Source organism: Heterocephalus glaber, unplaced genomic scaffold (assembly GCF_053883595.1).
Source record: "Heterocephalus glaber isolate CG9 unplaced genomic scaffold, H.glaber_assembly_v1.0 deba00001523, whole genome shotgun sequence".
Classification (NCBI taxonomy): domain Eukaryota; kingdom Metazoa; phylum Chordata; class Mammalia; order Rodentia; family Bathyergidae; genus Heterocephalus; species Heterocephalus glaber.
Window position 1 is genome coordinate 11,278,073 of NW_028258327.1, and position 21,588 is coordinate 11,299,660.

A 21,588-nucleotide genomic window follows, 5' to 3' on the forward strand; every position below is an offset into this window, starting at 1 on the left:
TGAGCTTCAACCCTTGATTTAAATTCTCTTCTCAATGATTTAATATGCTCTAATTACTACAGACACATTTTAAAAATGCAGAAATAGCCTTGCCTCTACTTCCATTGAATTAACTTATGTGAATTAAGCATATTTGTAATAGAAAATGGCATAAATTAAAGTGAGGTTTGAATTTACAAATATATGTATATACAAATCACACTCAATCTTCTCTTAGGAAGCAGAGGCCGAGAATCCTTTGTTTTAAAATGCAGTAGAGTCTAACAATTCATTGCATGTAAGTGATAATTTAAAAAATATTCCTGATCTGCAGAATAGCATAACGGTATTATAGATGTTTTTTTGCACAGTTGATTTCTGCACAGTTTGAAAGCCTCCGAACTGTAAGAAAGTAAAAAATAAAATCCAAAGTCTGTGCAGAAGTTTGACCTGTACTTGGGGGAGAGGAATGAGAGGGGCTGAAACACTAACGAGAACAGTAAGAAAGAGCACCACATCAACCTTCACAGTACAGGTTGGAGGGAAGCTTCACACTGCTCAAAAGCTTACATGCTCTGTGTATCTTAAAAAAAAAAAAAAAGTTGATCCTAACAATAAATTACAAAAGAGAAGTATATATTAATGATGAAGAAAATCAAACATCTGTAACCTCAAGTGAATAAAAGTGGGGTCTAGCTCTGTAATGCTAGCAGTATCTCTAACAGCAACCTTTGAAAAGGAGCTAAACACTGATGAAACATGATTCAAATAATGGCCAAGGATTATTTTTTACTGAAAAGTAACTGAATATAATTGTGACCATTAGCTCCTGCATAGAGCTCTGGATGTGGAGGTGAGGTTAGAAAGACCTCATTTCTGGCTCTGCAAATTTCTAGCCATGTAGCTTTAGCTCAAACTATAGTTACTTTCCATAAATATTATGAATAACATTAACTCCCAAGTAGGTGATTACAAAAGCTGAGCTCACGTACATTGTGTGCCAGCACAATGCCTTACTCATAGACAATGTCAAATTTTCAAAAAGCTAACAGTTCTTATTAGTATAATAATTAAATGCTTTTGTGATCATTTTCACATTTCAAGCTGTCATTCTCACAATGAGACTGATACAGAGAAAGAATTATTATCCTCAAATGAGCAAAATTAGGTAAAATGATTTGCCTAATAAGGTGCCAGATAAAGACATTGAGATACTGACATAATGGGCCTAATGGAGCTTTTAGCTATTAATGTGATGAGAGAAAATAAGAAATAAATACAAAGAAGGTTTATCATACATGTGGTCCTTTCTGGGTAAAAAGAGTATTCTATATTTTCCTATATATAATTTCATAGCAATGTGATAACCATCGTTTTAAATAGAATTTATGAAGTGAGAAATGTGGAGCTTAAATTACTCAAGGGAAGTCACCTCAGCCAGTCAATGGAATAAATGGGAACTGTTTACTATTCTCTTTGATCTTAAAATTCAAGCTTTTTTCAAGAGGTTACACTGGAGTCATCTATTGATGGTGCTGGAGTAGGCTGTCAGTGAGAGTCAGAAGAGGGGATACAGGCACTGCCTGCAATGAGTTAACCTGATCTATCTTAACCTGATCTATTTAATATATTTTTCAAAAAGAAAGGCAATAGATCTTTTTGGAAAATTTATCAAGAAGAAGAGGAGAGTTATTTTTTGAATGGCGCATGCATGCGTGTGTGTGTGTGTGTGTGTGTGTGTGTGTGTGTGTGTGTGTAAAGGAAAGAGAATGATTCCCCAAATAAAAACAAAACAACAAATATCATCACATATCCCAGATGAGTATAAATTAAGAGAAAATTAGCTCCATGAGCTAAAATGTTTAACAAAAATATAATCTTTATGGTTCCACGAAATGTAAAATTTTATGATTTTTTTGACAGTGATGTATGAAATAAATTATTTGTGATTTACTAACTTTCATAAAATGTACTTATCTTTCCATCTAAGTTCTACTGCTCTGTTTTCTGGGTACTAGCTTTTTACATTTAGTTCACTGTTTGATACCTATACGTAATTTTGCATCAAAATAAGATTGCCTTAAAAGTAAATTTAGAGTTATTTCCTAGACTTGCTTACAGAGATTCCTTTTTGGCATTCTCCGTCATTTTCCACATGAATATTTTATTCTCATATGGTTCTTTCAAATATAGTTTGAGAATAAAATATTCCCACTCTCCTAGAAAATAACTGATTTTTCTGTAGCTGTGAAAATAAGTACTTACCAGAAGTGGTTTCAAAACTAATGACAGTTCTAGAAACCATATAGGGAAGAGGATGAAAATAATTGAAATGTGTTATACTGTACATGTACCAATTCCCCACAAGGAATTCAATCATTGTGTACTTCAAATATCTATTAATAAAAAGTAAAAACAAAAATATCTTACATTTAAAAAACGAATGGCAGTGCTTCTTGTTGAGCACTCTTTTGCAAGTCAACCAATTTGTAACAACCTTAACTTCTAAGCTAATCAGAGAAAGACTCGCTCCAAAGAAACTCATAAAAGTTAACCAATGATAGAAATTACCATCTGAGAAACCATATTTCTATAAATAACATCAATATACTTCCTTCAAAACCCACTAATCCTTGAATTTTATTCTCCACCTAAAACTCTGTACAATATTTGAGTCTGCTTCTTTGATTACATGTGTCTAATATATTTTGCCCTTCCTTAATTAAGTAACAAATTCAGCTTTATGTTTGTTTGTTTGCTTTGGTTAAGAAGTGGAGGATTCATTTGGCAGCTGAGTATTGCAGTTAACAATTTGTACACAGTCATGCAAAGAATATATAGAGTTATATTCTTTACCTAGATAATTTAATTCTTAGAAATTTGTTCAAATAGGTATTTTGCATATCTTTGTTATATATTTTTTCTTTTAGACTTCACAAGACTATTTTTATTTGATGAAAGTAGGCTTAGAAATTTTAGGACAATTTTCATAGCTACAACCCTCATAGATTCTGAATGTCTAGACAGTAACCCCAAGCCTAAAGTGGGCTCCTAAACCCTACTCCCTCTGTAAAATAAAATGATCCAAAATGAGGATACAAATATTTAATAAATATTTAAACTGAAGTTTTATTTATATATATATGAACACTCAGGAATACTTAAATAGCAACCGTAAAAGATGTTAAGCAGGCAGTCATTATAAGAAAACACAAAATAATAAATATAATAAAACTTTTATAGTGGTATTAATTATAAAATACAAACACAAAATTAAAATTATATCATGTAAAAGTGTCTGTATACCTGGGATAGCAATAAAAGAAAACATGCAACCAACTATATGAATTTCTGGGGTTACTGGATTTCGAATTAAATGTTTTTTGAGCATTTTTAAACATTGCTCTAATGTTTCCGTAATAGCAAGGGAAAACTAAAAATAAATTGCGATGTCTGCAGTTGACAGTTCTAATCAATTACCCATATTCCATGGAAATTCCAACATCCCACATGATTTCTGATAATTTCAGGGATTGTATAAACTTCTGATAATTAAGATTTTTGGATGCCTACCCTGGGGACTTCTAAATTTCACTCATGTCATGTCACATCTACCATAAATGTTCCTTTCCCTCTGATAGTTTCAAAGTGGATATGTAACTCACCTCTGACATTTTTTCTTGTTAATCCCACCTAAAATGTTCACATTAGGCACACAGAAAAGGTTGGAAGATGTCTCCAAAGTTTTAGATGGAGAGGTTTAGATCTCAACAAAGCACATAACTTAATAATCACTTTCCTGAAGCCCTTCTGGCTGCCCAGATCATCTCTCATTTCCTCCTGGAGGACTCAGTGATAAGTTCTCTTCACTTCAGTGTGTACTTTCCATCTTCAACCCAGGCTCTGAGCAAAAGTAAAACTTGACTCTGTGCTCCCATAAAATCAACGGGGTATATGCTAGGCTTCATCCTATAGCAAAATAGATATTTACTTTGAAATAGATTATGATATTCCAAACACAAGAATGGAAAAAATTCTATATTGATGGGGGGGTAAATTACATTAATTTTAACTTACTTGTTTTAAAATAGTAATAGGATCTGTGTTTAGAGTACATATTATGAATTAAAAAGGAGCAGTTTTTAGGATGAAAGGGAAGATTATTTTTTAAAAGGAGGGAAAATAAAAAGAAAACTATAATATAGATAGTAGAAAATAATTGAAATTGAAATTCAAAGAGTATAAAATAATTTTATAGGATTGTTAGAAAACCCACTGGGCTTATATACACGGTTTTAAATAAAAACTTATTTTAATCAGTCTCTACATATTATAGTACTCACCAACATAAATATTCACTCCACAGTTTTTTTCCTAGGGGGGCTGGTTCACTGTGAAGTGTTTTCTTATTGCCTTAACTAATAGTGCAGCCATAGAGAAATCACAATCTCTAAGATAAAAATGTAAGACCAATTCAAAAATAATAAATGCAGATTTCTCTGAACACTTAGTCCTCATTCTTTCCCTTGAGCATATAATGTGAAGGATAGATTTTGAGTTGCTTACATCTGCTGTATTCAGAGTAAGATAACATCACTAAAAGACATAAGAAGAAAGAGAATACAAAGTAGCAATTATTATAGGCACTTCCATGGGCATTGATTTTGGTCCTACTATCTAGTAAAAGTAAACTGATATTAATTTGGGGGATAAACAAAATGAAGTAATAAGTTCTTATTGCGGCTTAGATCTGGAATATCCCCTAAAATCCTCATGCACTCAGAGGTAGGGATTTTGAAGGGTGGGTGTATCATGGGATACTCATCACTGGATTCATCCATTTGTAAGCTCAATGGCTGAGGTGGGATCTGGGAGGAAATGACAGTTCACGGGGTATGTGACCTTGAAGAGTACATCTCCCTCCTCAGGTCCTTTCTTCCTCTTTCCTCCTGTTGATCATGGAGTGAGCACCTATATCCCTCCAGGCACTTCCAGCATGCCATGTCTAGAGCCTGAAGAGGATAAACTAAAAACATGAGGCAAATAAATCCCTCTTCCTTTAAATTGTGGGTGTTGGTCTATTTTGTTCCAGCAAAGACAATGTGACTAAAATAGCTCTCCTGGACAAAGAGGTTTACAATATTGTAATCTCAATTGTCTCCAACATTATCTAAATTCCATGGGATTTTGATTCATGGACTTTGTTTTTCAATTCCTTTAAATAAATTTTTCAGGTCTGGATTAAGCAGTGTCCATGGTATGGACGATATTGGGGGCATAATGAAAGAATGAGTTACCTATTTTTCCATGCATTTGCCTCCTTCATCTAAACATGCATCTATCTATCCATTTATCTACTCTCTATGTACTTCTATACCAAGAATCACATTCTACTGCATAAAGAATGCCCATCACCAACACTGGGGCTCTGGATCTCCTTCCATTTACAGCGCCTCCCTTAATTACTCCTGAAGTTATCTAACTTCTCATGCCCATTTTTCTTAACTAAAAAGTGTGCTCAATGCTATTTTGTTTAGAAATTTGATACTACAATTATTCACCAGCAACCTATTATTCACCAGCAGTACAGTAGATTTAGTAAAAGGGAGACAGGTTCTACAGCAAAAAAAACAACAGAAAAAACCCCTTTCCTAAATAGCCCTTAAATGAAACCAGAATAAAGTAACAAAATGAAATAAGCTTTTACTATGGTAGCAAGATTAGAAAAAAGAAAATAGTAAGAACTCTAAGCAGTCAAATACAGTAATGAAGAAGATTTGGGATATTCTTTTCAAGTATATTTATCCATTTTAGCAGATATCAAATGAAATTTAAATACAACATATACCAGACTGATTTTGCATGTGCCTCCTGTAGCTATGATGGTATTGTTTGAAGGTAGAGAACATGTTTTTGTATTGGTGTATCATCTTTTTTTTTTTATACTCCTTTCAACTCAAGAAGCTTTCCAAATAGCCTAATAAGTATTTTCAAATTAACTAATAAAATAAACTCCCCAGAAGTTGACATTGTGATTGGAAAGCAATAAGGAAAAAGCCCGATTTATTGATAACAGAGTATGCTATAATTTTTCTTCATATTAAATCTGTGTATGGATTACGAGATCACTTTAACTTAAAGGTAAGGTAACAGATAGGTATTGTGATGCAGGTATTAAAGAAAAGGATCACAGTTACAAGGGTTGATATGTTTTGCTACATAAAATGAATCTATTTCTTATTAAATAAAATACGACAAAATTGTAGCAGGGAAGATTTTTGTCTAAGAAAAGGCTGGATTAATGCTTTTGTGACACAGCGATCAGTTTGTAATGGCTTCTCATTGATTATGTTTTGTGGTATTTTTGGTTTTGAAAAAATAAGGAATTAGAGTTCCCTAAAGTAAAAGTGTCTTTGAACTATAATAGAAATAAATTAGCAAGAATGAGTTCTAATCTAGTAGCATAAATGGGAGATGGAATTCTAACAGGAAGTAAAAGAAGAAAAAGATGATTCAGGTGAGAATTCTGAAATTAAATATGAACAATATTTTTAAATAAATGTTACTATTTTGTTAGACAAGTTAAACAAATTCTTACTAAAATTTTATAAAGACATTACTATTATTCTGGCCATTTAATTTATACATTTTATATTTATACCTACAGCTGTATATATAATAAAAGCTAACACCCCTCATAACGATTTTCAAATTGTTGTGCCTATTTAGCCAACAATACAGTATAGCCAGGAAATTTGAAGCCAAAGGCTACAGAGGGACTAACATTAAACCATAATTCAGATAGTCTAAATAGTATGAGCTATCAAAAATGCAAATATACACGAAAAGTTTTGATAATTTTTAAATGTTAGGAGATGAAAGAACATTTTATGACAAATAACAGAAGTTCTTGAATTCTAGTAAATAGAAAATATGGCAAAATATGATAAAGGAGTGAAGAGTGCATGCAAAGGATCTAGGTAGCATGCTGTTTGTGAAAATCTACTCCAAAAATAGAAACAAATTGCCCACGTAATAATAAAAGTCAAGTGCACAATGAATGTAATGTACCAAAATGACCCGCTAACCTCCACCCCCAACGTCTAACCGTTAAAAAATTGTCTTTCATGAAACAAGTCCCTGCTGTCAAAAAGGTTTGGGACAGCTGCTATAGAATATTAGATATCACCACTTTTATGCTTCTTTTCATTCCCCTACTAAACCTGTATTAACGACTATTCTACATTCAAATCCATCTTTACTTAATATTCACATATTCAAGAAGAATATGTGGTATTTGCTTTTCGTTTCTGACTTGGTTTATTGAACATCTGCTACCTAGTTTTTAGAGTTGTCTTTTATAGCTTTATATTAATGTAATCTATACCCAACACTAAAGGATTTGGCGAGGGGGGTACCAGGGATCAAACTCTGGTCCTTGAACTTGCGAGGCAGGCGGCAGAACCTCTGAGCTAAATCCCCAGCCCCAGGCTGGGCCCAGTGCCCCCCGCCCCTCTGGGCCGAGCTTCCCACGGCTCCTCCCCCCAGGGCTTTGGGTGTAGCCCGGTGGTTCCTCCGAGTCTAGGGCGCAGCCCTCCAGCTCCGCAACGCTCTGGGTGCGGTCATCCCCACCGCCTGCCGCGGTGCTTGCTCCGTGAGGTTGAGGACTCTGCCTGGCCCCCGCGTGGAATTTGCGCTTTTGGGACAGCGCTGGTGGCGAGGCCCCGGACAGAGGGTCCAGAGCAGTGGCGCCTCCGGGAAGCTGTGGAACAGAAGCCGCTTCCAAGGTGTTCAACAAGAGACAGCAGGGGCATAACAGGACACTGGAATGAACCCCCTAGAAGGCACAGATACACAGAACAGCTGCTGCTGAGGTGGATGGGCACAAAACCCTACCTGTTTCCTCTACCACTCTGCCACAAGCAAAAGCCTTAAGTCATTGATGGAGGGTCAGCAAATACTCCCCCAGAACGCAGATACTGCTTTTGTGGGAGAAGCAGAGGCCAAATCCCTCAGCCTCTGAGAGAAGGATAGTACACACACTCAATCCCATGACAAAGCCAAAGACCCTTTATTTCTTGGAGGTTGGAGGTAGAAGCAAAATACCTTCATTTGGAGGACAGTAGAAATTATATATATATATATTTTGGGGGGGTGATGGGGTACTGGGGATCAAACTTGGGACCTTGTGCTTGCGAGGTAGGCAGTGGAACCACTGAGCTAAATCCCTGGCCCTCAGTAGAAATAATTTGATACTATGATTACTTACTACCACTACTGGGGAAGGAGCAGAAAACCCTCCCAAAGACTAACCACTAATACATGAGGAAGGGAGCTGGGAATACTAAGAAAGACTCACTTCTAAAGGAGGCTCAGGCACACAGGTACACTGCCTAATACTGAGGCTGGGATAGGACAACAAAGATTGTGGGACATTGGCAAGCAGAATTACTGTTCTAAAATTTCCAGGAGACTACATTGCTGAGGGGTGCCCACCCCCCCTTCACCCCCACTAGGCCAATATCTGTGACTTCTACTGGCTACATACTGCATGGGAAGGACTCTGGGAAAACCTGAAGCCACATAAGGGAGGCAGTGACCTTTGAGGATTTGCCTGTGAACTTCACCATAGAGGAGTGGGTTTTGCTGAATCCATCCCAAAAGAAGCTCTACAGAGATGTGATGAGGGAAACTTTTAGGAACATGGCTGCTGTAGAAAGAGCCTAAGATAACCAGGAAGCTGAAGAAGAGTACAAAAGTTACTGGAGAAATCTAAGAAATGAAGAGGTAGAGAAATGTTATCAAAATAGAGGTTGGAATCAATATGAAGAAATATTCCTTTGGGCTCCAGATGCTAATGTTGACATGAAACAAGCTGGTTTAAAACCAGCTGAAAGCTTTGCTTGCAGGAAGCCCCTGATTAGGCATTTGTCACTAAATGTGCCCATTGTAGCTCACACTGGACTGAAGACATGAATACTTGGGGTCAGAAGAGAAGCTGTGTAAATGTAATGAACATGGAAGAACCTATGGTGATTTCCAGTCCTTTCAAAAGCATGGAAGGACAAAGACTGGAGAGAAACCCTATGAATATCCTCAATGTGGGAAATCCTACTCTGATATTAGTGAAAGAACTCACCTTAGAGAGAAGACCTTTATACATAAGAAAAATTTGAAAGCCTCCAGTACACCAAATGATATTCAGATCCATGAAAGAAATCACAATGGGGAGAAACCCTATGTATGTAAGCCAATGTGGGAAAGCTTTCAGTACACAATGTTATTGTAAAATACATGAAAGAATTCACACAGGGGAGAAGCCTTATGTATGTAAGCAATGTGGGAAAGCTTTTAGTACACAAGATTGTTGTAAAGTACATGAAAGAATTCACACAGGAGAGAAACCCTATGTATGTAAGCAGAGTGGGAAAGCTTTCAGCATTTATGGTGTTTGCCAAAGACACTCACAATAGGGAGAAACCATATACATATATATAAGCAGGGTGGGAATACTTTCAGTACATGCATGTATTGTCAAATACATGAAACAAATCTCACTGGAGAGAAACTTTCTATATGTAAGCCTATTTTGAAAATCCTGTGAAAATTTCTTGTAAGACCTGTAGGAGTAATTATTACAGAAAGCTTGAGGTCAATATTTCTCCGTAAAGTTTCCAAAAATAAAATCCCAGATAGAGATACCCTATAGTACATATATTATTTGTTTTTCAGTAAATCACTTAAATATATTAATTGTGTATCTGCAGTGTGTAATATAAAAATATTAAATTGAAATATTTTTGGGTAACTTTGAGCTTAATGAATAGTGTCTAAAGCATGGTGAATTAAAATGCATTTTTTACTTTCAAGTAGAGTTAGTATTTGTGTAGTTTTTGTTTAGTCTTTACAATTTGAAAGTATAGGCCACTAAAAAACTGAATTTTGTTAACTGCTTTTTGTTAGTTAGGATATTGCCACTACTTTTGTTTTAAATTTTTGGTGTGTATACTCCGCATTCTGTGTAACAAAAGAATTTGCTGCCATATTTTATATTAAGATAAATATTTTCAGGACTTGTGAACATGTGTTTTTGACAAAGTTGATTTGTTTTCACACAGCTTGTAGATGAGCATGTTTCTCATATTGTGCCAAGATTATCCCAACATTATATATTATATCATGTACTTAATTTTGCCTATTTTCTTTCATATTAAAGCTAATATTATTATTTAAAAAATAATAAATCCTCAGCCCCAGAACTAAAGTTTTAAAGATCCAATTGACTTGGTCTACCCTGAATGTTTAGGCTGAACTTAATGCAAGAAGAAACTTTAATTAAATTTGAAGAGAGGCAGTGGATGTCACTCTCCTCCCATTCCTTCTTCCTTTTCCTCTTCCTCTCCCTCCATCTGTTCTTTCTTTCTTTGAGATGTAGGTCTTGCTCTGTTACCCAGGCTGGTCACTAACTTTCTGGGCTCAGGAGATATTTGTGCCTTAGCTCCCTAAATAGCTGGAACTACAAGAGCATACAGATGAATTTCTTCTTTTGAGGAGTATGTATTCTAATACTTTGCCTATTTTTAAATTGTATTACTGTATTTGTCACTTTTGTTAATGAGTTTTTAAGTTCCTTATGTCTTCTCTATATTAACCTCAACCAAATAATTACATGACTGTAGTTCATTTAAAAACACATTCTGGGCTGGAGGTCCTATTTGACCCAGCTATTTCCCTGCTGGGTATTTTTCCAAAAGAATTAAAAGAATCATACCACAGAGATATATGTGTACCCATGTTTATAGCAGCACAGTTTGTAATAGCTAAAGCTTGGAAACAGCCCAAGTGCCCATCAACTGGAAACTGGATAAAGATGTGTTTTTTTAATAAAATGGAGTACTACTCAGCCATAACGAATGAGAAACTAGAGTCATTTATAGCTAAATGGATGCATATTGATGCTATACTCTTAAGTGAAATAAATATGACACACGTGTAAATACCAAATAGTTTCTCTAGTGTGAGAAACTAAGAGTGTAAATAAGGATTAAAAGGATTAATAACTAATAAATGATACTTTGAAATTGGAAAAGGTCCAAAGGGGTAGGGGTGGTGGGAGGGGAAGGGGAAAGGAAAGAATGGAAAGGAAAAATTATGAGAAAAGAAAAAAATGGAAACAAAGTATGTAAATAGGGAAAGGTTTAGGGGTGAAGGGCACACAGGTAATGGGAAAAAAATAAGAACCAAGATACATCATGTACAGGTACAAGCACCCAAAGATAAATGTAAATGTATTGTATACCTAAAATGTACCAATAAAATAATTTAAGAAAAAAATAAAAACACATTCTGGGTTCTCAGCCTCCCAGCTAGGGGTGGACTGATGAGGAGCCCACCTAAGCACCACTACCACCCCCTGTCTCCTGCTTGTGCCTGTACCTGGATCTACATCCCAGAGGCACAGGGAGTCATAAAGGCCATTATCCTGAGCTCCAGAAGATAGAGCAGAAGTGAACAACAGAAAGAGGCCCTCTCTAAGGATCCTTGATGAAAATTAAAGCCACTAGAAAAATGAAGAGAATCTCCACAATAAAGGCACACCAGACCATCATAGTTGGTAAGTTGGAGGGATCACTACCTCCCTTCAGACCTGGACTATCGTCAGGGGAAGGGCGGCTGGAAGCTGCAGTAGAACCTTGCAGAATTCAACCTTGGAGGAGATCAGGGAGCTCAACTTGGGACTTGCAACCAGAAATAAGCATGAATCTCAGGGGTCTGCTGCTGGCTTGCTGAGACTAATTGACTTAGATCTGCATGCTGTGGCCCATACTGTCTATTGTGACAGCAGAGACATATGCTAAAGAAGACCCTTAATTTTTTAAAATTTTTTCTTTTATTTTTAATTGTTATTTTTCTACACTTGTAAAAATTTCTTTCTTTCTTCTTTTTCTGTTTTTTTCTTTCTCTCACTCTTGCTCTCTCCCTCTCCCACTTTGTTTTTCATCTCCTTTTTTGTTCCTGCTCCTGCCCTAATTTGGATTTTTCTTTCTTTTTCTTTTCTTCTCTCTTTTTCTTTCTCTTGATTGTCATTAGTTTCAAAGGAGAGTGAATACAGTTTCTAGCTTCCCTATTGCTGATAGGTTGCTCTGTTCTTGTCTTTGTTCTTTGATTCTGTCTTTTCCTCTTGTCTTCAACTGTTCCCTGGAGTTTGCATGATCTTCCTGTGTCCCGTGGCCTCACTTCTAACCTTTCCCTATCCTTCTACCTATCTATCCTTTCCTCCCCAATTCCTTGTCAGTCTTCATCACAAAGGTTAAAGTTGCTATATTGAAGAGTTTATTCAATGTAAACATATGTTGGGCTTGTCCTCGATTTTGATTTAATTCACATGGTTAAACATGATAGATTAATAACTACCACAAATTGTCATTTTCTAAGCTATACTTTATATTATTGTTATTGCAGATTGCATCACTTGGACTAAGGTGTTGTGATTGATCTAATCACTTATCTTTCTGGTATAATGAAAATGAGATGGCCTCAGAGTCATTAGAGGCTCAAAACCTTAAGACCAGCTATATATAGAAGACACATCTGAGAAGCAATCATTCCATGAGGGTTCTAAATACAAGCAACAAAGATACCTACAATAAGAAATATTGAAGTATCAACCCAGGAACTAAACAAAGCACAGTACCAACAATAAAAATAGAAATGAGAAGACATTTAAGCGAAGCACAATTCCAGATTTCCAGCTCACTAAAGGCAAAGTCTGGGGGAAACAAGGTGGAAAAGTCTGATAATAAGCACCCGGACATCCTGAACTGATAGCACAGGAAGAAACAAAACAAATAAATGAGGCTCTAGAAAAATTCAAAACAGAAATAATTTCCCAGATACCTACAGAGATGGTGAACAGAATGAAAGACATGATTAGAGACTCTAGAACAGAAACAGATAAAAAAAAATAGATGTGTTCAGAACCCTGATGGAAGCCATGAATGCTCAGCACAGGAAATAAATGGAAATCACGAACACCCAACATAGGAAAGAAATGGAATCCATGAAACAGATTCAAACAGATATCCAGGAGATTAAAAATTCTTTTGAAAGTATACACCGCAGACTAAGCCAATCTGAAGACAGAATATCAGAGATAGAAGACAGGATAGTGGTCATTGAGCATGAAAAGAGAGATCTCTAAAAACTAGTAAGGGTACATGAGAAATCAATCCAACAGCTCCTAGATGATGCAAAGAAGAATAATATAAGACTGGTAGGCATCCATGAAAAAGCAGAAGACAGTAAAAATGACATAAAAAACACTTCACAGAATTGATGACAGAAAACTTCCCAAACAGAGCAGAAGAATTTAACATACAGATAAGTAAGACATATAGGACTCCAACTAGCCATAATCAAAAGAAGTCTACACCTAGATATATAATAATCAAGATCCCAGAAACCCAATAGAAGAACAAAATCCTACAAGCAAGTAGAGAAAAGAAACAAATCACATGCAAGGGAAAGCCCATCAGAACCACAGCAGACTTTTCAACACAAACCTTCAAATCAAGGAGAACCTGGGGTGAGGTATTTCAAGCTAAAAGAAAACAACCTCCAACCTAGACTGATGTATCCTGCAAAACTATCTTTCAAAATTGATGGGGAAATAAGACACTTCCATGAAAAAAAACACCCGAAAAACTTCATGAATGCCAAACCACCACTCCAAACAATTCTAAACAATATCCTACAAAAAGACAATGAAGGTCACAACTCCATGAGGCCCAACAGAGCAAATCCATCAGGCAAGGCAAGAAATTAAAAGGAGAGAGGGAAAAAATTAAAAAGCTCCAACAACAAGAAAATAACATGACAATGATAAGTCAATACATCAGTTATAACCATCAATGTTAATGGCCTCAAGTCACCAATCAAAAGAAACAGACTGGCAGAATGGATTAAGAAGCAAAATGCAAAAAAATGCTGTATATAAGAAACACACCTAGTTCACAAAGAAACTCTAGACTGAAAGTAAAAGGAAAGGAAAGGAAACAGTTTTCCATGTGAAAAGAACCTGGAAAAAAGCAGGGGAAGCTGTCTTATTTTCAGACAAAGTAAATTTCAAACCAATACTAATTAAGAGAGACAAAGAAAGTCACTACATCCTTGTAAAGGGAACATTCCAAAAGAAAGAGATGACAATCATAAATATATGTGCATCAAATACTAATGCCACCAACTGTACAGAACAAATATTAAGGGACAAGAAAAACCAAATAAGCACTAATACAATTGTAGTGGGGGGGGGCTCAATGCCCCACTGTCATAAATAGATAGATCATCTACACTAAAAATCAACAATGAAATTATAGAACTGAACCAAGCTTTTGAACAAATGGGTTTAATAGACAGCTGCAGAATGTTACACCCCACAAAATCAGAATATACATTCTTTTCAGCTGCACATGGGTTGTTCTCCAAAAAAGACCACATACTAGTTCATAGAATATGTTTAAGTAAATGCAAAGAAATTGAAGTTATCCCGTGTATATTATCAGACCATAGTGCAACTGAACTGGAGATCAGTAGCATAAGAAACCAAAAGAACTTCACAAACACATGGAAATTGAATAACATTCTCCCGAACAACCAATGGGTCACAGAGGAAATTAAAGAAGAAATTAGACAGTTTTATAATTAAATGATAATGTCAGTACAACATATAGGAATCTATGGGACATATGAAAGCAGTTCTAAGAGGGAAATTCATAGTAGTGAATGCCCACACTAGGAAAACAGAGTCAAGTCAAATAAACAACCTAATGCTGAATCTTAAGCTCCTAGAAGAAGAAGAGCAAAACAAACCCAAAGCTCATACAAGGGAGGAAATTATAAAGATCAGAGCAGAAATCAATGCAATGGAGATGAAGAGAATGATAAAAAAAATCAACGAATTGAAGAGTTGTTTTTTTAATAAATAAACAAAATTGATAAACCCTTAGCCAACCTTATCAAAAAAAGGAAGGAAAAGGCTCAAATCCATGCAATTAGGAACAAAGAAGGTGAAGTCACAACAGATCCAGCAGAAATCCAGAGAATCATCAATACCTACTTCAAGAACCTGTACTCTAATAAAATAGGAAACATAGAAGAAATAGATTTCTAGATAAGTATGAGTTACCAAAGTTGAATGAATAAGATATAAAAATCTTAAATACCCCAATTACAATCAGTGAAATTGAAAAGGTAATTAAAATTTTACCAACAAAGAAAAGCCCCAGTCCTGATGGCTTTACTGCTGAATTTTACAAGACATTTAGAGAAGAACTATTGCCACTACTCTTTAAACTTTTCAATGAAATTGAAAGGGAAGCAGTACCTCCAAATTCATTTCTGGAAGCAAGTGTTACTTTAATTCCAAAACCAGGGAAGGACACAACCCAAAAAGAAAACTATAGGCCAATCTCCCTAATGAATCCAGATGCAAAAATCCTCAATAAGATATTGACAAGCAGAATACCGAGGGTCATCAAGAAGATCATATACCCAGACTAAGTCGGATTTATCCCAGGGATGCAAGGATGGTTCAACATATGTAAATCAATGAATGTAATACATTATATTGACAGAGTTAAGGACAGAAACCATATGATCATCTCAATAGATGCAGAAAAAGCAGACAATAAAATTCAACACCCATTCATGATGAAAACCATGCAGAAAATTGGAATAGATAGTCTTTATCTCAACTTGATAAAGGCTATCTATGAAAAACAAAATCCAACACCATACTAAATGGTCAAAAACTGAAAACCTTCATGCTAAAATCAGGAACAAGACAAGGATGTCCACTATCACCACTCCTGTTCAATATACTTTTGGAAACATTAGCCACAGCAATTAGAGAAGAGAAAGAAATAAAAATAAAAATAAAAGCAATAAAGATATGAAAGACAGAATTTAAACTGTCATTATTTGCTGAGTATATGATACTCTACATAGAATATCCAAAAAAATCCAGCAAAAGTCTTCTAGACTTAATTGAGAAATACTTTAGTGTAGCTGGATACAAGGTAAACACTCAAAAATCAATAGCCTTCTTGTACACAAATAGCAGACTTACTGAGAGAGAAATTAGGGAAAAAATCCCTTTAACAATAGCATCCAAAAAAATGAAATATCTAGGAATCAATCTAAGGAAGGAAGCAAAAGACCTCTACATTGAGAACTAAAACACTCTGAAAAAGAGACTGAAGAGGATATAAGAAATGGAAAGACATCTCTTGCTGCTGGATAGGAACAACCAATATAGTGAAAATGGCCATACTTCCAAAACTGCTACATAGATTCAATGCAATCCTGATTGAAATCCCAACTGTATATTTCACAGAACTAGTGAAAACAATCCAAATATTCATTTGGAACAAGAAGAGATCTAGAATAGCAAAAGCAATTCTAGGCCACAGAGACATGGCAGGGGGTATCACAATCCCCAACTTGAAACTATACTACAAAGCCACTGTGATAAAAACAGCATGGTACTGGCAAAGAAACTGACCCAAGGTTCAGAGGAATAGACTAGAAGATACAGAAACAACTCCAGACATACTCAGCTATCTCATCTTTGACAAAGGAGCCAACAATCCTCACTGGAGGAAAGATAGCCTCTTTAATAAATTATGTTGGAAAACTGGATTTCAACTTGCCTAAGATTAAAACTAGACCCCTTTCTTTCACCATGCACTAAACTAAAATTTAAGTGGATTAAAGATCTAAATTTTAAACCAGAAACACTACACTTGCTGTAAGAGAGGTAGAACTTTTGAAGACATTGACAGAGGAAAGGACTTTATGAACAAATTCTCAGTAGCACAGAAACTAGCTCAAAGAATCAACAATTGTGATCTCATCTCATTAAAAAGCTTCTGCATTGCCAGGGATTTATCTCAGTGGTGCCATCACCTGCCTTGCAAGCATGAGGTCCCGAGTTTGATCCCTGGTACCAGAAAAAAAAAAAGCTTCTGCACTGCAAGAGAAACCACCAACAGAGCTAAGAGACAACGTACAATGTGGAAAAATGTTTTACTAGCTGTTCCTCAGACAAAGGTCTACTATCTAGAATATATAAAGAACTCAAAAAAATCAGATCCCCCAAATATAAAGACCCAATTCAAAAATGGGCATCTGAAATGAACAGTCATTTCTCAAACAAAGAAGTAAAAGCAGCAAATAAACATATGAAAAAAATGTTCAACATCACTGGTCATTTAGCATTAACAACAACCCTGAGATTACACCTCACCCCAGTAAGAATGGCTGCTCTCAAGAAATCAAACAATAACAAATGCTGGTGGTGTTGTGGGGAGAAAGGAACCCTTCATTGTTGATGGGAGTGCAGACTGGTGCAACCACCATGGAAATCAATATGGAGATACCGCAAACAACTAGGATTGGAAGTCTCATTTGACCCAGCTATCCCTCTACTGGATGTCTTCCCAAATGAATTAAAAGAATCATACCACAGTGATATTTGCTCACCAATGTTTATAGTGGCACAGTTTGTAATAGCTAAAACTTGGAAGCAACCCAATTGCCCATCAACTGGATACTGGATAAAGAAGATTTTTATTTATTTATTTGTTTGTTTGTTTGTTTGTTTTGGTACCAGGGTATGTTGTTGTTTTATAAAATGGAGTATTACACAGCCATAAAGAATGAGAAACTAGAGACATTTATAGCTAAGTGGATGCACATTGAGGCCATACTCTTAAGTGAAATAAATAGGATACACATGTGTAAATACTGAATAGTTTCTCTGGTGTGAAAAACTAAAGTCTAAATAAGGATCAAAATGTATAAATGATATTGTGAAATAGGAAGAAACGGTCTAAAGGAGTAGGGGGTGGCAGGGGTAGGGGAAAGAAAAGGGAAAAGAAAAAATATGAGAAAAGGAAAAAAGTGGAAACAAAGTCTTTATAAATAGGGAAGGGTGGAGGGGGTTAAGTGAGGGCAGGGGAATGGGAAAAAAATAAGAACCAAGATACATCACGTAAAGGTACAAAATCCCAATGATGAATGTAACCATATTATATACCTAAAATGTACCAATAGACTTAATAGAAAAAATTTAAAAAAAAACAAAACATTTTCTATGTTTTGTAAAAATCCTGATATTGACAGAAAATTTGCAAAGATGTGCAGGGTTCCCATATTGTCTTTCCTCTGGTCCCCTCACTGTTAATGTAACCATGACATTTGTCAAAACTAAGAATATTATTGCAACAATATTAACTAAATTTCAGACTTTATTCAGATTTCACCCCTTCTTCCTAATGTCTATTTTCTATTTCAAAATCAAATCTTGGATACTGAATTATGTTAGGTTATACAGATTCTTCCATCTCAGCTGTGTTTCTTAGTCTTTCCTCTCTGAGGGACACTGTATAACTGACCATTGAATAGGTAATTAACAAACTCAAATTGCTCTGTACATATTTTTCAAATTTCCCGTATCAGGTTAAAAATTTAATTAAAATTAAATGGCATTACTTCAGTCACACTGAGCACATGTCAAGTGTTCAACAGTCACATGTAATGAGTGGCTACAAAATTGGATAACTTTGTTCCAGAGAAACTGTTGCTATAATGTTGCAAATCTGTTACCTAATAAATTCTGAAGGTTGACATAAGAACACATATAAAAGAGCATATAATGTTAACATTTCAATGAGAATAAAACATCAATCCTAAACCTCTAACAAAATGAGTTTTTATAGAACCATAAGTTTAAGAGAATTTATAGATGAGAATGTATACATGCTATAATATATGTTAGGATTTGAGTTTTTTATTTTTATGTGCTTCAATGGACATCCTCCATTGTAACTTATTGAATTACCTCCCCAATTTCAGAAAGTGAATCAAAAATTTAAATACAAAATAAAATATTAAAAATATTTCTCTGTGAAAGACAATCATAAAAGAATTAAAATATAAAATACAAACCTGTACATCATACTTCTGATAAATGATTTATAGCCATAACATGTAGAGAACTCTTAAAACTTAATAAAAAGCAAATAACCCAAATTTAAAATAAGTACACTATCTGAGCTTTACCAAAGAAGAATGATGGATGACTAATAAGTATATAAAAAGGTTAAACATCATTAGTCATTAGAGAAATACAAATTAAAACCACAATGAGATGGTACTAATCACTTATTAAAGTGGATAGAATTTTTAAAACTGTGGTATATCTATACAAAGGAATATTACTGAAGAAATAAATAAAAACTTAATTCATGCATATAGTGGATAAATTCTAAATGCATTTTTTGTAATGCCGATGATCCACCCCAGGGCTGCACTCAGGAAATGCAAGGTACTCTATCACTGAGCTTTAACATTATATTGTTATTAAATAACATTGCTCCAGAAGCCCATATTGCATATTAAATAATATTTTATGCCAAAATACAGTCAATATTCTGAAATGGAAAGTCAATAAATTATCCATCACTACTTTCAATCTTCAAAATATAACCAGGTACCTCACAATTTCCATAGAAAGATCAGTGCTCATTACATTCTATCGTCCATAGAGAAGTGTCAAGGCTCACTACATCCCAGTTCACTGACGACAGCTTTTATACTGTCAGACAGGAGTTCCAGCAAAATAGAACTGGGCAAATAGAGAGAAAGGCTTGGGATGGTGATTCTAGGCCTGGATGTATTAGGAGTTAAGATACAAAATCTCCTGATGCCCTAAATATGTCAGAAATTTTAAGTTCTGAGACTGAAGGGCTCCAGCTCATGGCTCACTTTCTTCTGAGGGAAAGAGATTAGACTGCCTCCTTTCTTTCCTATTTCTATGAGTTGGTACTTACTGCTCAATATTTCCTTTTTCATTTTGCTGTTTTAAAAATGTATTTATTTTTATTTTTTAAATGTCATAAAATAGCACATATCTATTGGGCACAGTATGATGTCTTGATCCACATATGTATTTTATAATGTTCAAATCAATGTAAGTACATCTATTTCCTCAGTTATTATTTCTCCAGGGTGAAAACACTGAAAATCTTTTCTTTCAGCCCTTTTGAAATGTATTGTGCATTATCTTTGTTTAATGGTCAGAATGCTTAGTACTTGTTACTCAAAAACAAAGCATAGTGTCCCAGCTCCTTATCTTTTTTATTTTTTGGAAATATAAAATGAGGATTAAGAGCTTCATATGCATGTAAAGACCACTTTTCCTTACATTTTAATTTGAGTTATTTAAGAAATTATATACATATATATGAATGATTTAGTGCTGTAGGTATTATTTAGTCAAAATTAAAACTCATTTTCAAAAGATAACTACACAGAAAGAAACTGACCTGAATTTAAAATTCTATTGCAAATTATATTTTAAGAATTTTTAATACTTTCAAACAAGATTGTATATGCCCAATTTTTATGTAATTTGTTTCTTGAAAACTAAAGAATCTTAAGAACATCAATAAGACTTAGAAGTATAATTTAAACATCAGTATATTACCCTGCCACAATAAATGATTATTTTAAGCTTTAACCTTGATGTAGTTTTAAAGCTAATTTACAGAATATCTTTTCACATCTGACAATCTTGTAAATATATTCTACATTTTGGGTGTATTTTTGCCTATAATTTTTGAAGCAATATAAGTTATCTGCAAATCCTAACTGAACACATTTCTCCCACAATCAAGCTAGTTTGAAAAAGTAAACATGTACTTACAGTATAGAAAACATATCATGGGAAGTACACAGATAGTTGTTAAACTATTCCACTCTGTTATCAAATACTTGAGTTATTACATTCTAAACCTGTTGAAGAAGAGAAATAAGTATGTTAGTTTAACATGTGGCCATGTATGCAGCAAAACAACCAAAGGAAATGAAAATCTTACAACCTTATATCTCCTCTATATATCTCCTTCTTTAGTTATACCAATTCACAAACTCCTTTGAGTTTTTAAAAATGGAACTGCTTCAGAAAGTGGCAAAAACAGTAAGATAACTGTTAGAAGAGAGGGACAGCACTGTGTGGGGGATTAATGGCAATGTGTCTTTTATTATAATAAATTTTTTAAACATTCACAGTGTGTTTTATCAGTCCTTGAACAAGAAGGGAAATATTACTAAAAAGAATGGATGCTGTCATTGAAGCTCTAAGAAAGTGAGCACATCTTGATAATCATATATAATGCATGCTCTCCATTTTTTAATTTTGTCCATTTACAGAATAAATTGTATGTATAGCACTAAAAACAAAATAAAACACAGTTGCTAAATATCTGATGTTTATAATATATGAATGCTTAGCAAAATAAAGATAAAATAATTAGATGATTTGTCTAAATATCTTTTATTTTCATTTAATATTTGCCAACCAAAATACATGACTGGTATAAATGAAGTCAAGCACTTTAAATTTTTCTTGAATTATTCATTCTACAATAAGAATTAGATTTAATAAAAACATGGGAATCTGACCCACTGATATTAATCATCCCAGACAAGAACAATTATCTTTAAATTTTGGAATAGCTTAAAGTAAAGTAAAGGGAAGATTTGCTT

At 34.6% G+C, this 21,588-nt stretch overlaps 1 protein-coding gene across 3 annotated transcripts in view; it reads right to left on the reverse strand.

Annotated features, from left to right (window-relative positions):
- The window catches only part of Fut9 (fucosyltransferase 9), a 233,911-nt gene that overhangs the window by 113,048 nt on the left and 99,275 nt on the right, over positions 1-21,588 (reverse strand). For all 3 annotated transcript variants that reach the window (XM_004862506.4, XM_087187966.1, XM_087187967.1), the window contains exon 2: positions 20,747-20,835. Coding sequence is in view for 2 of the 3 variants with exons in the window: in XM_087187966.1 (XP_087044092.1) it covers positions 20,747-20,765 (19 nt within the window). In the remaining variant the exon portion in view is untranslated. The remainder of the gene's footprint in view (positions 1-20,746; positions 20,836-21,588) is intronic.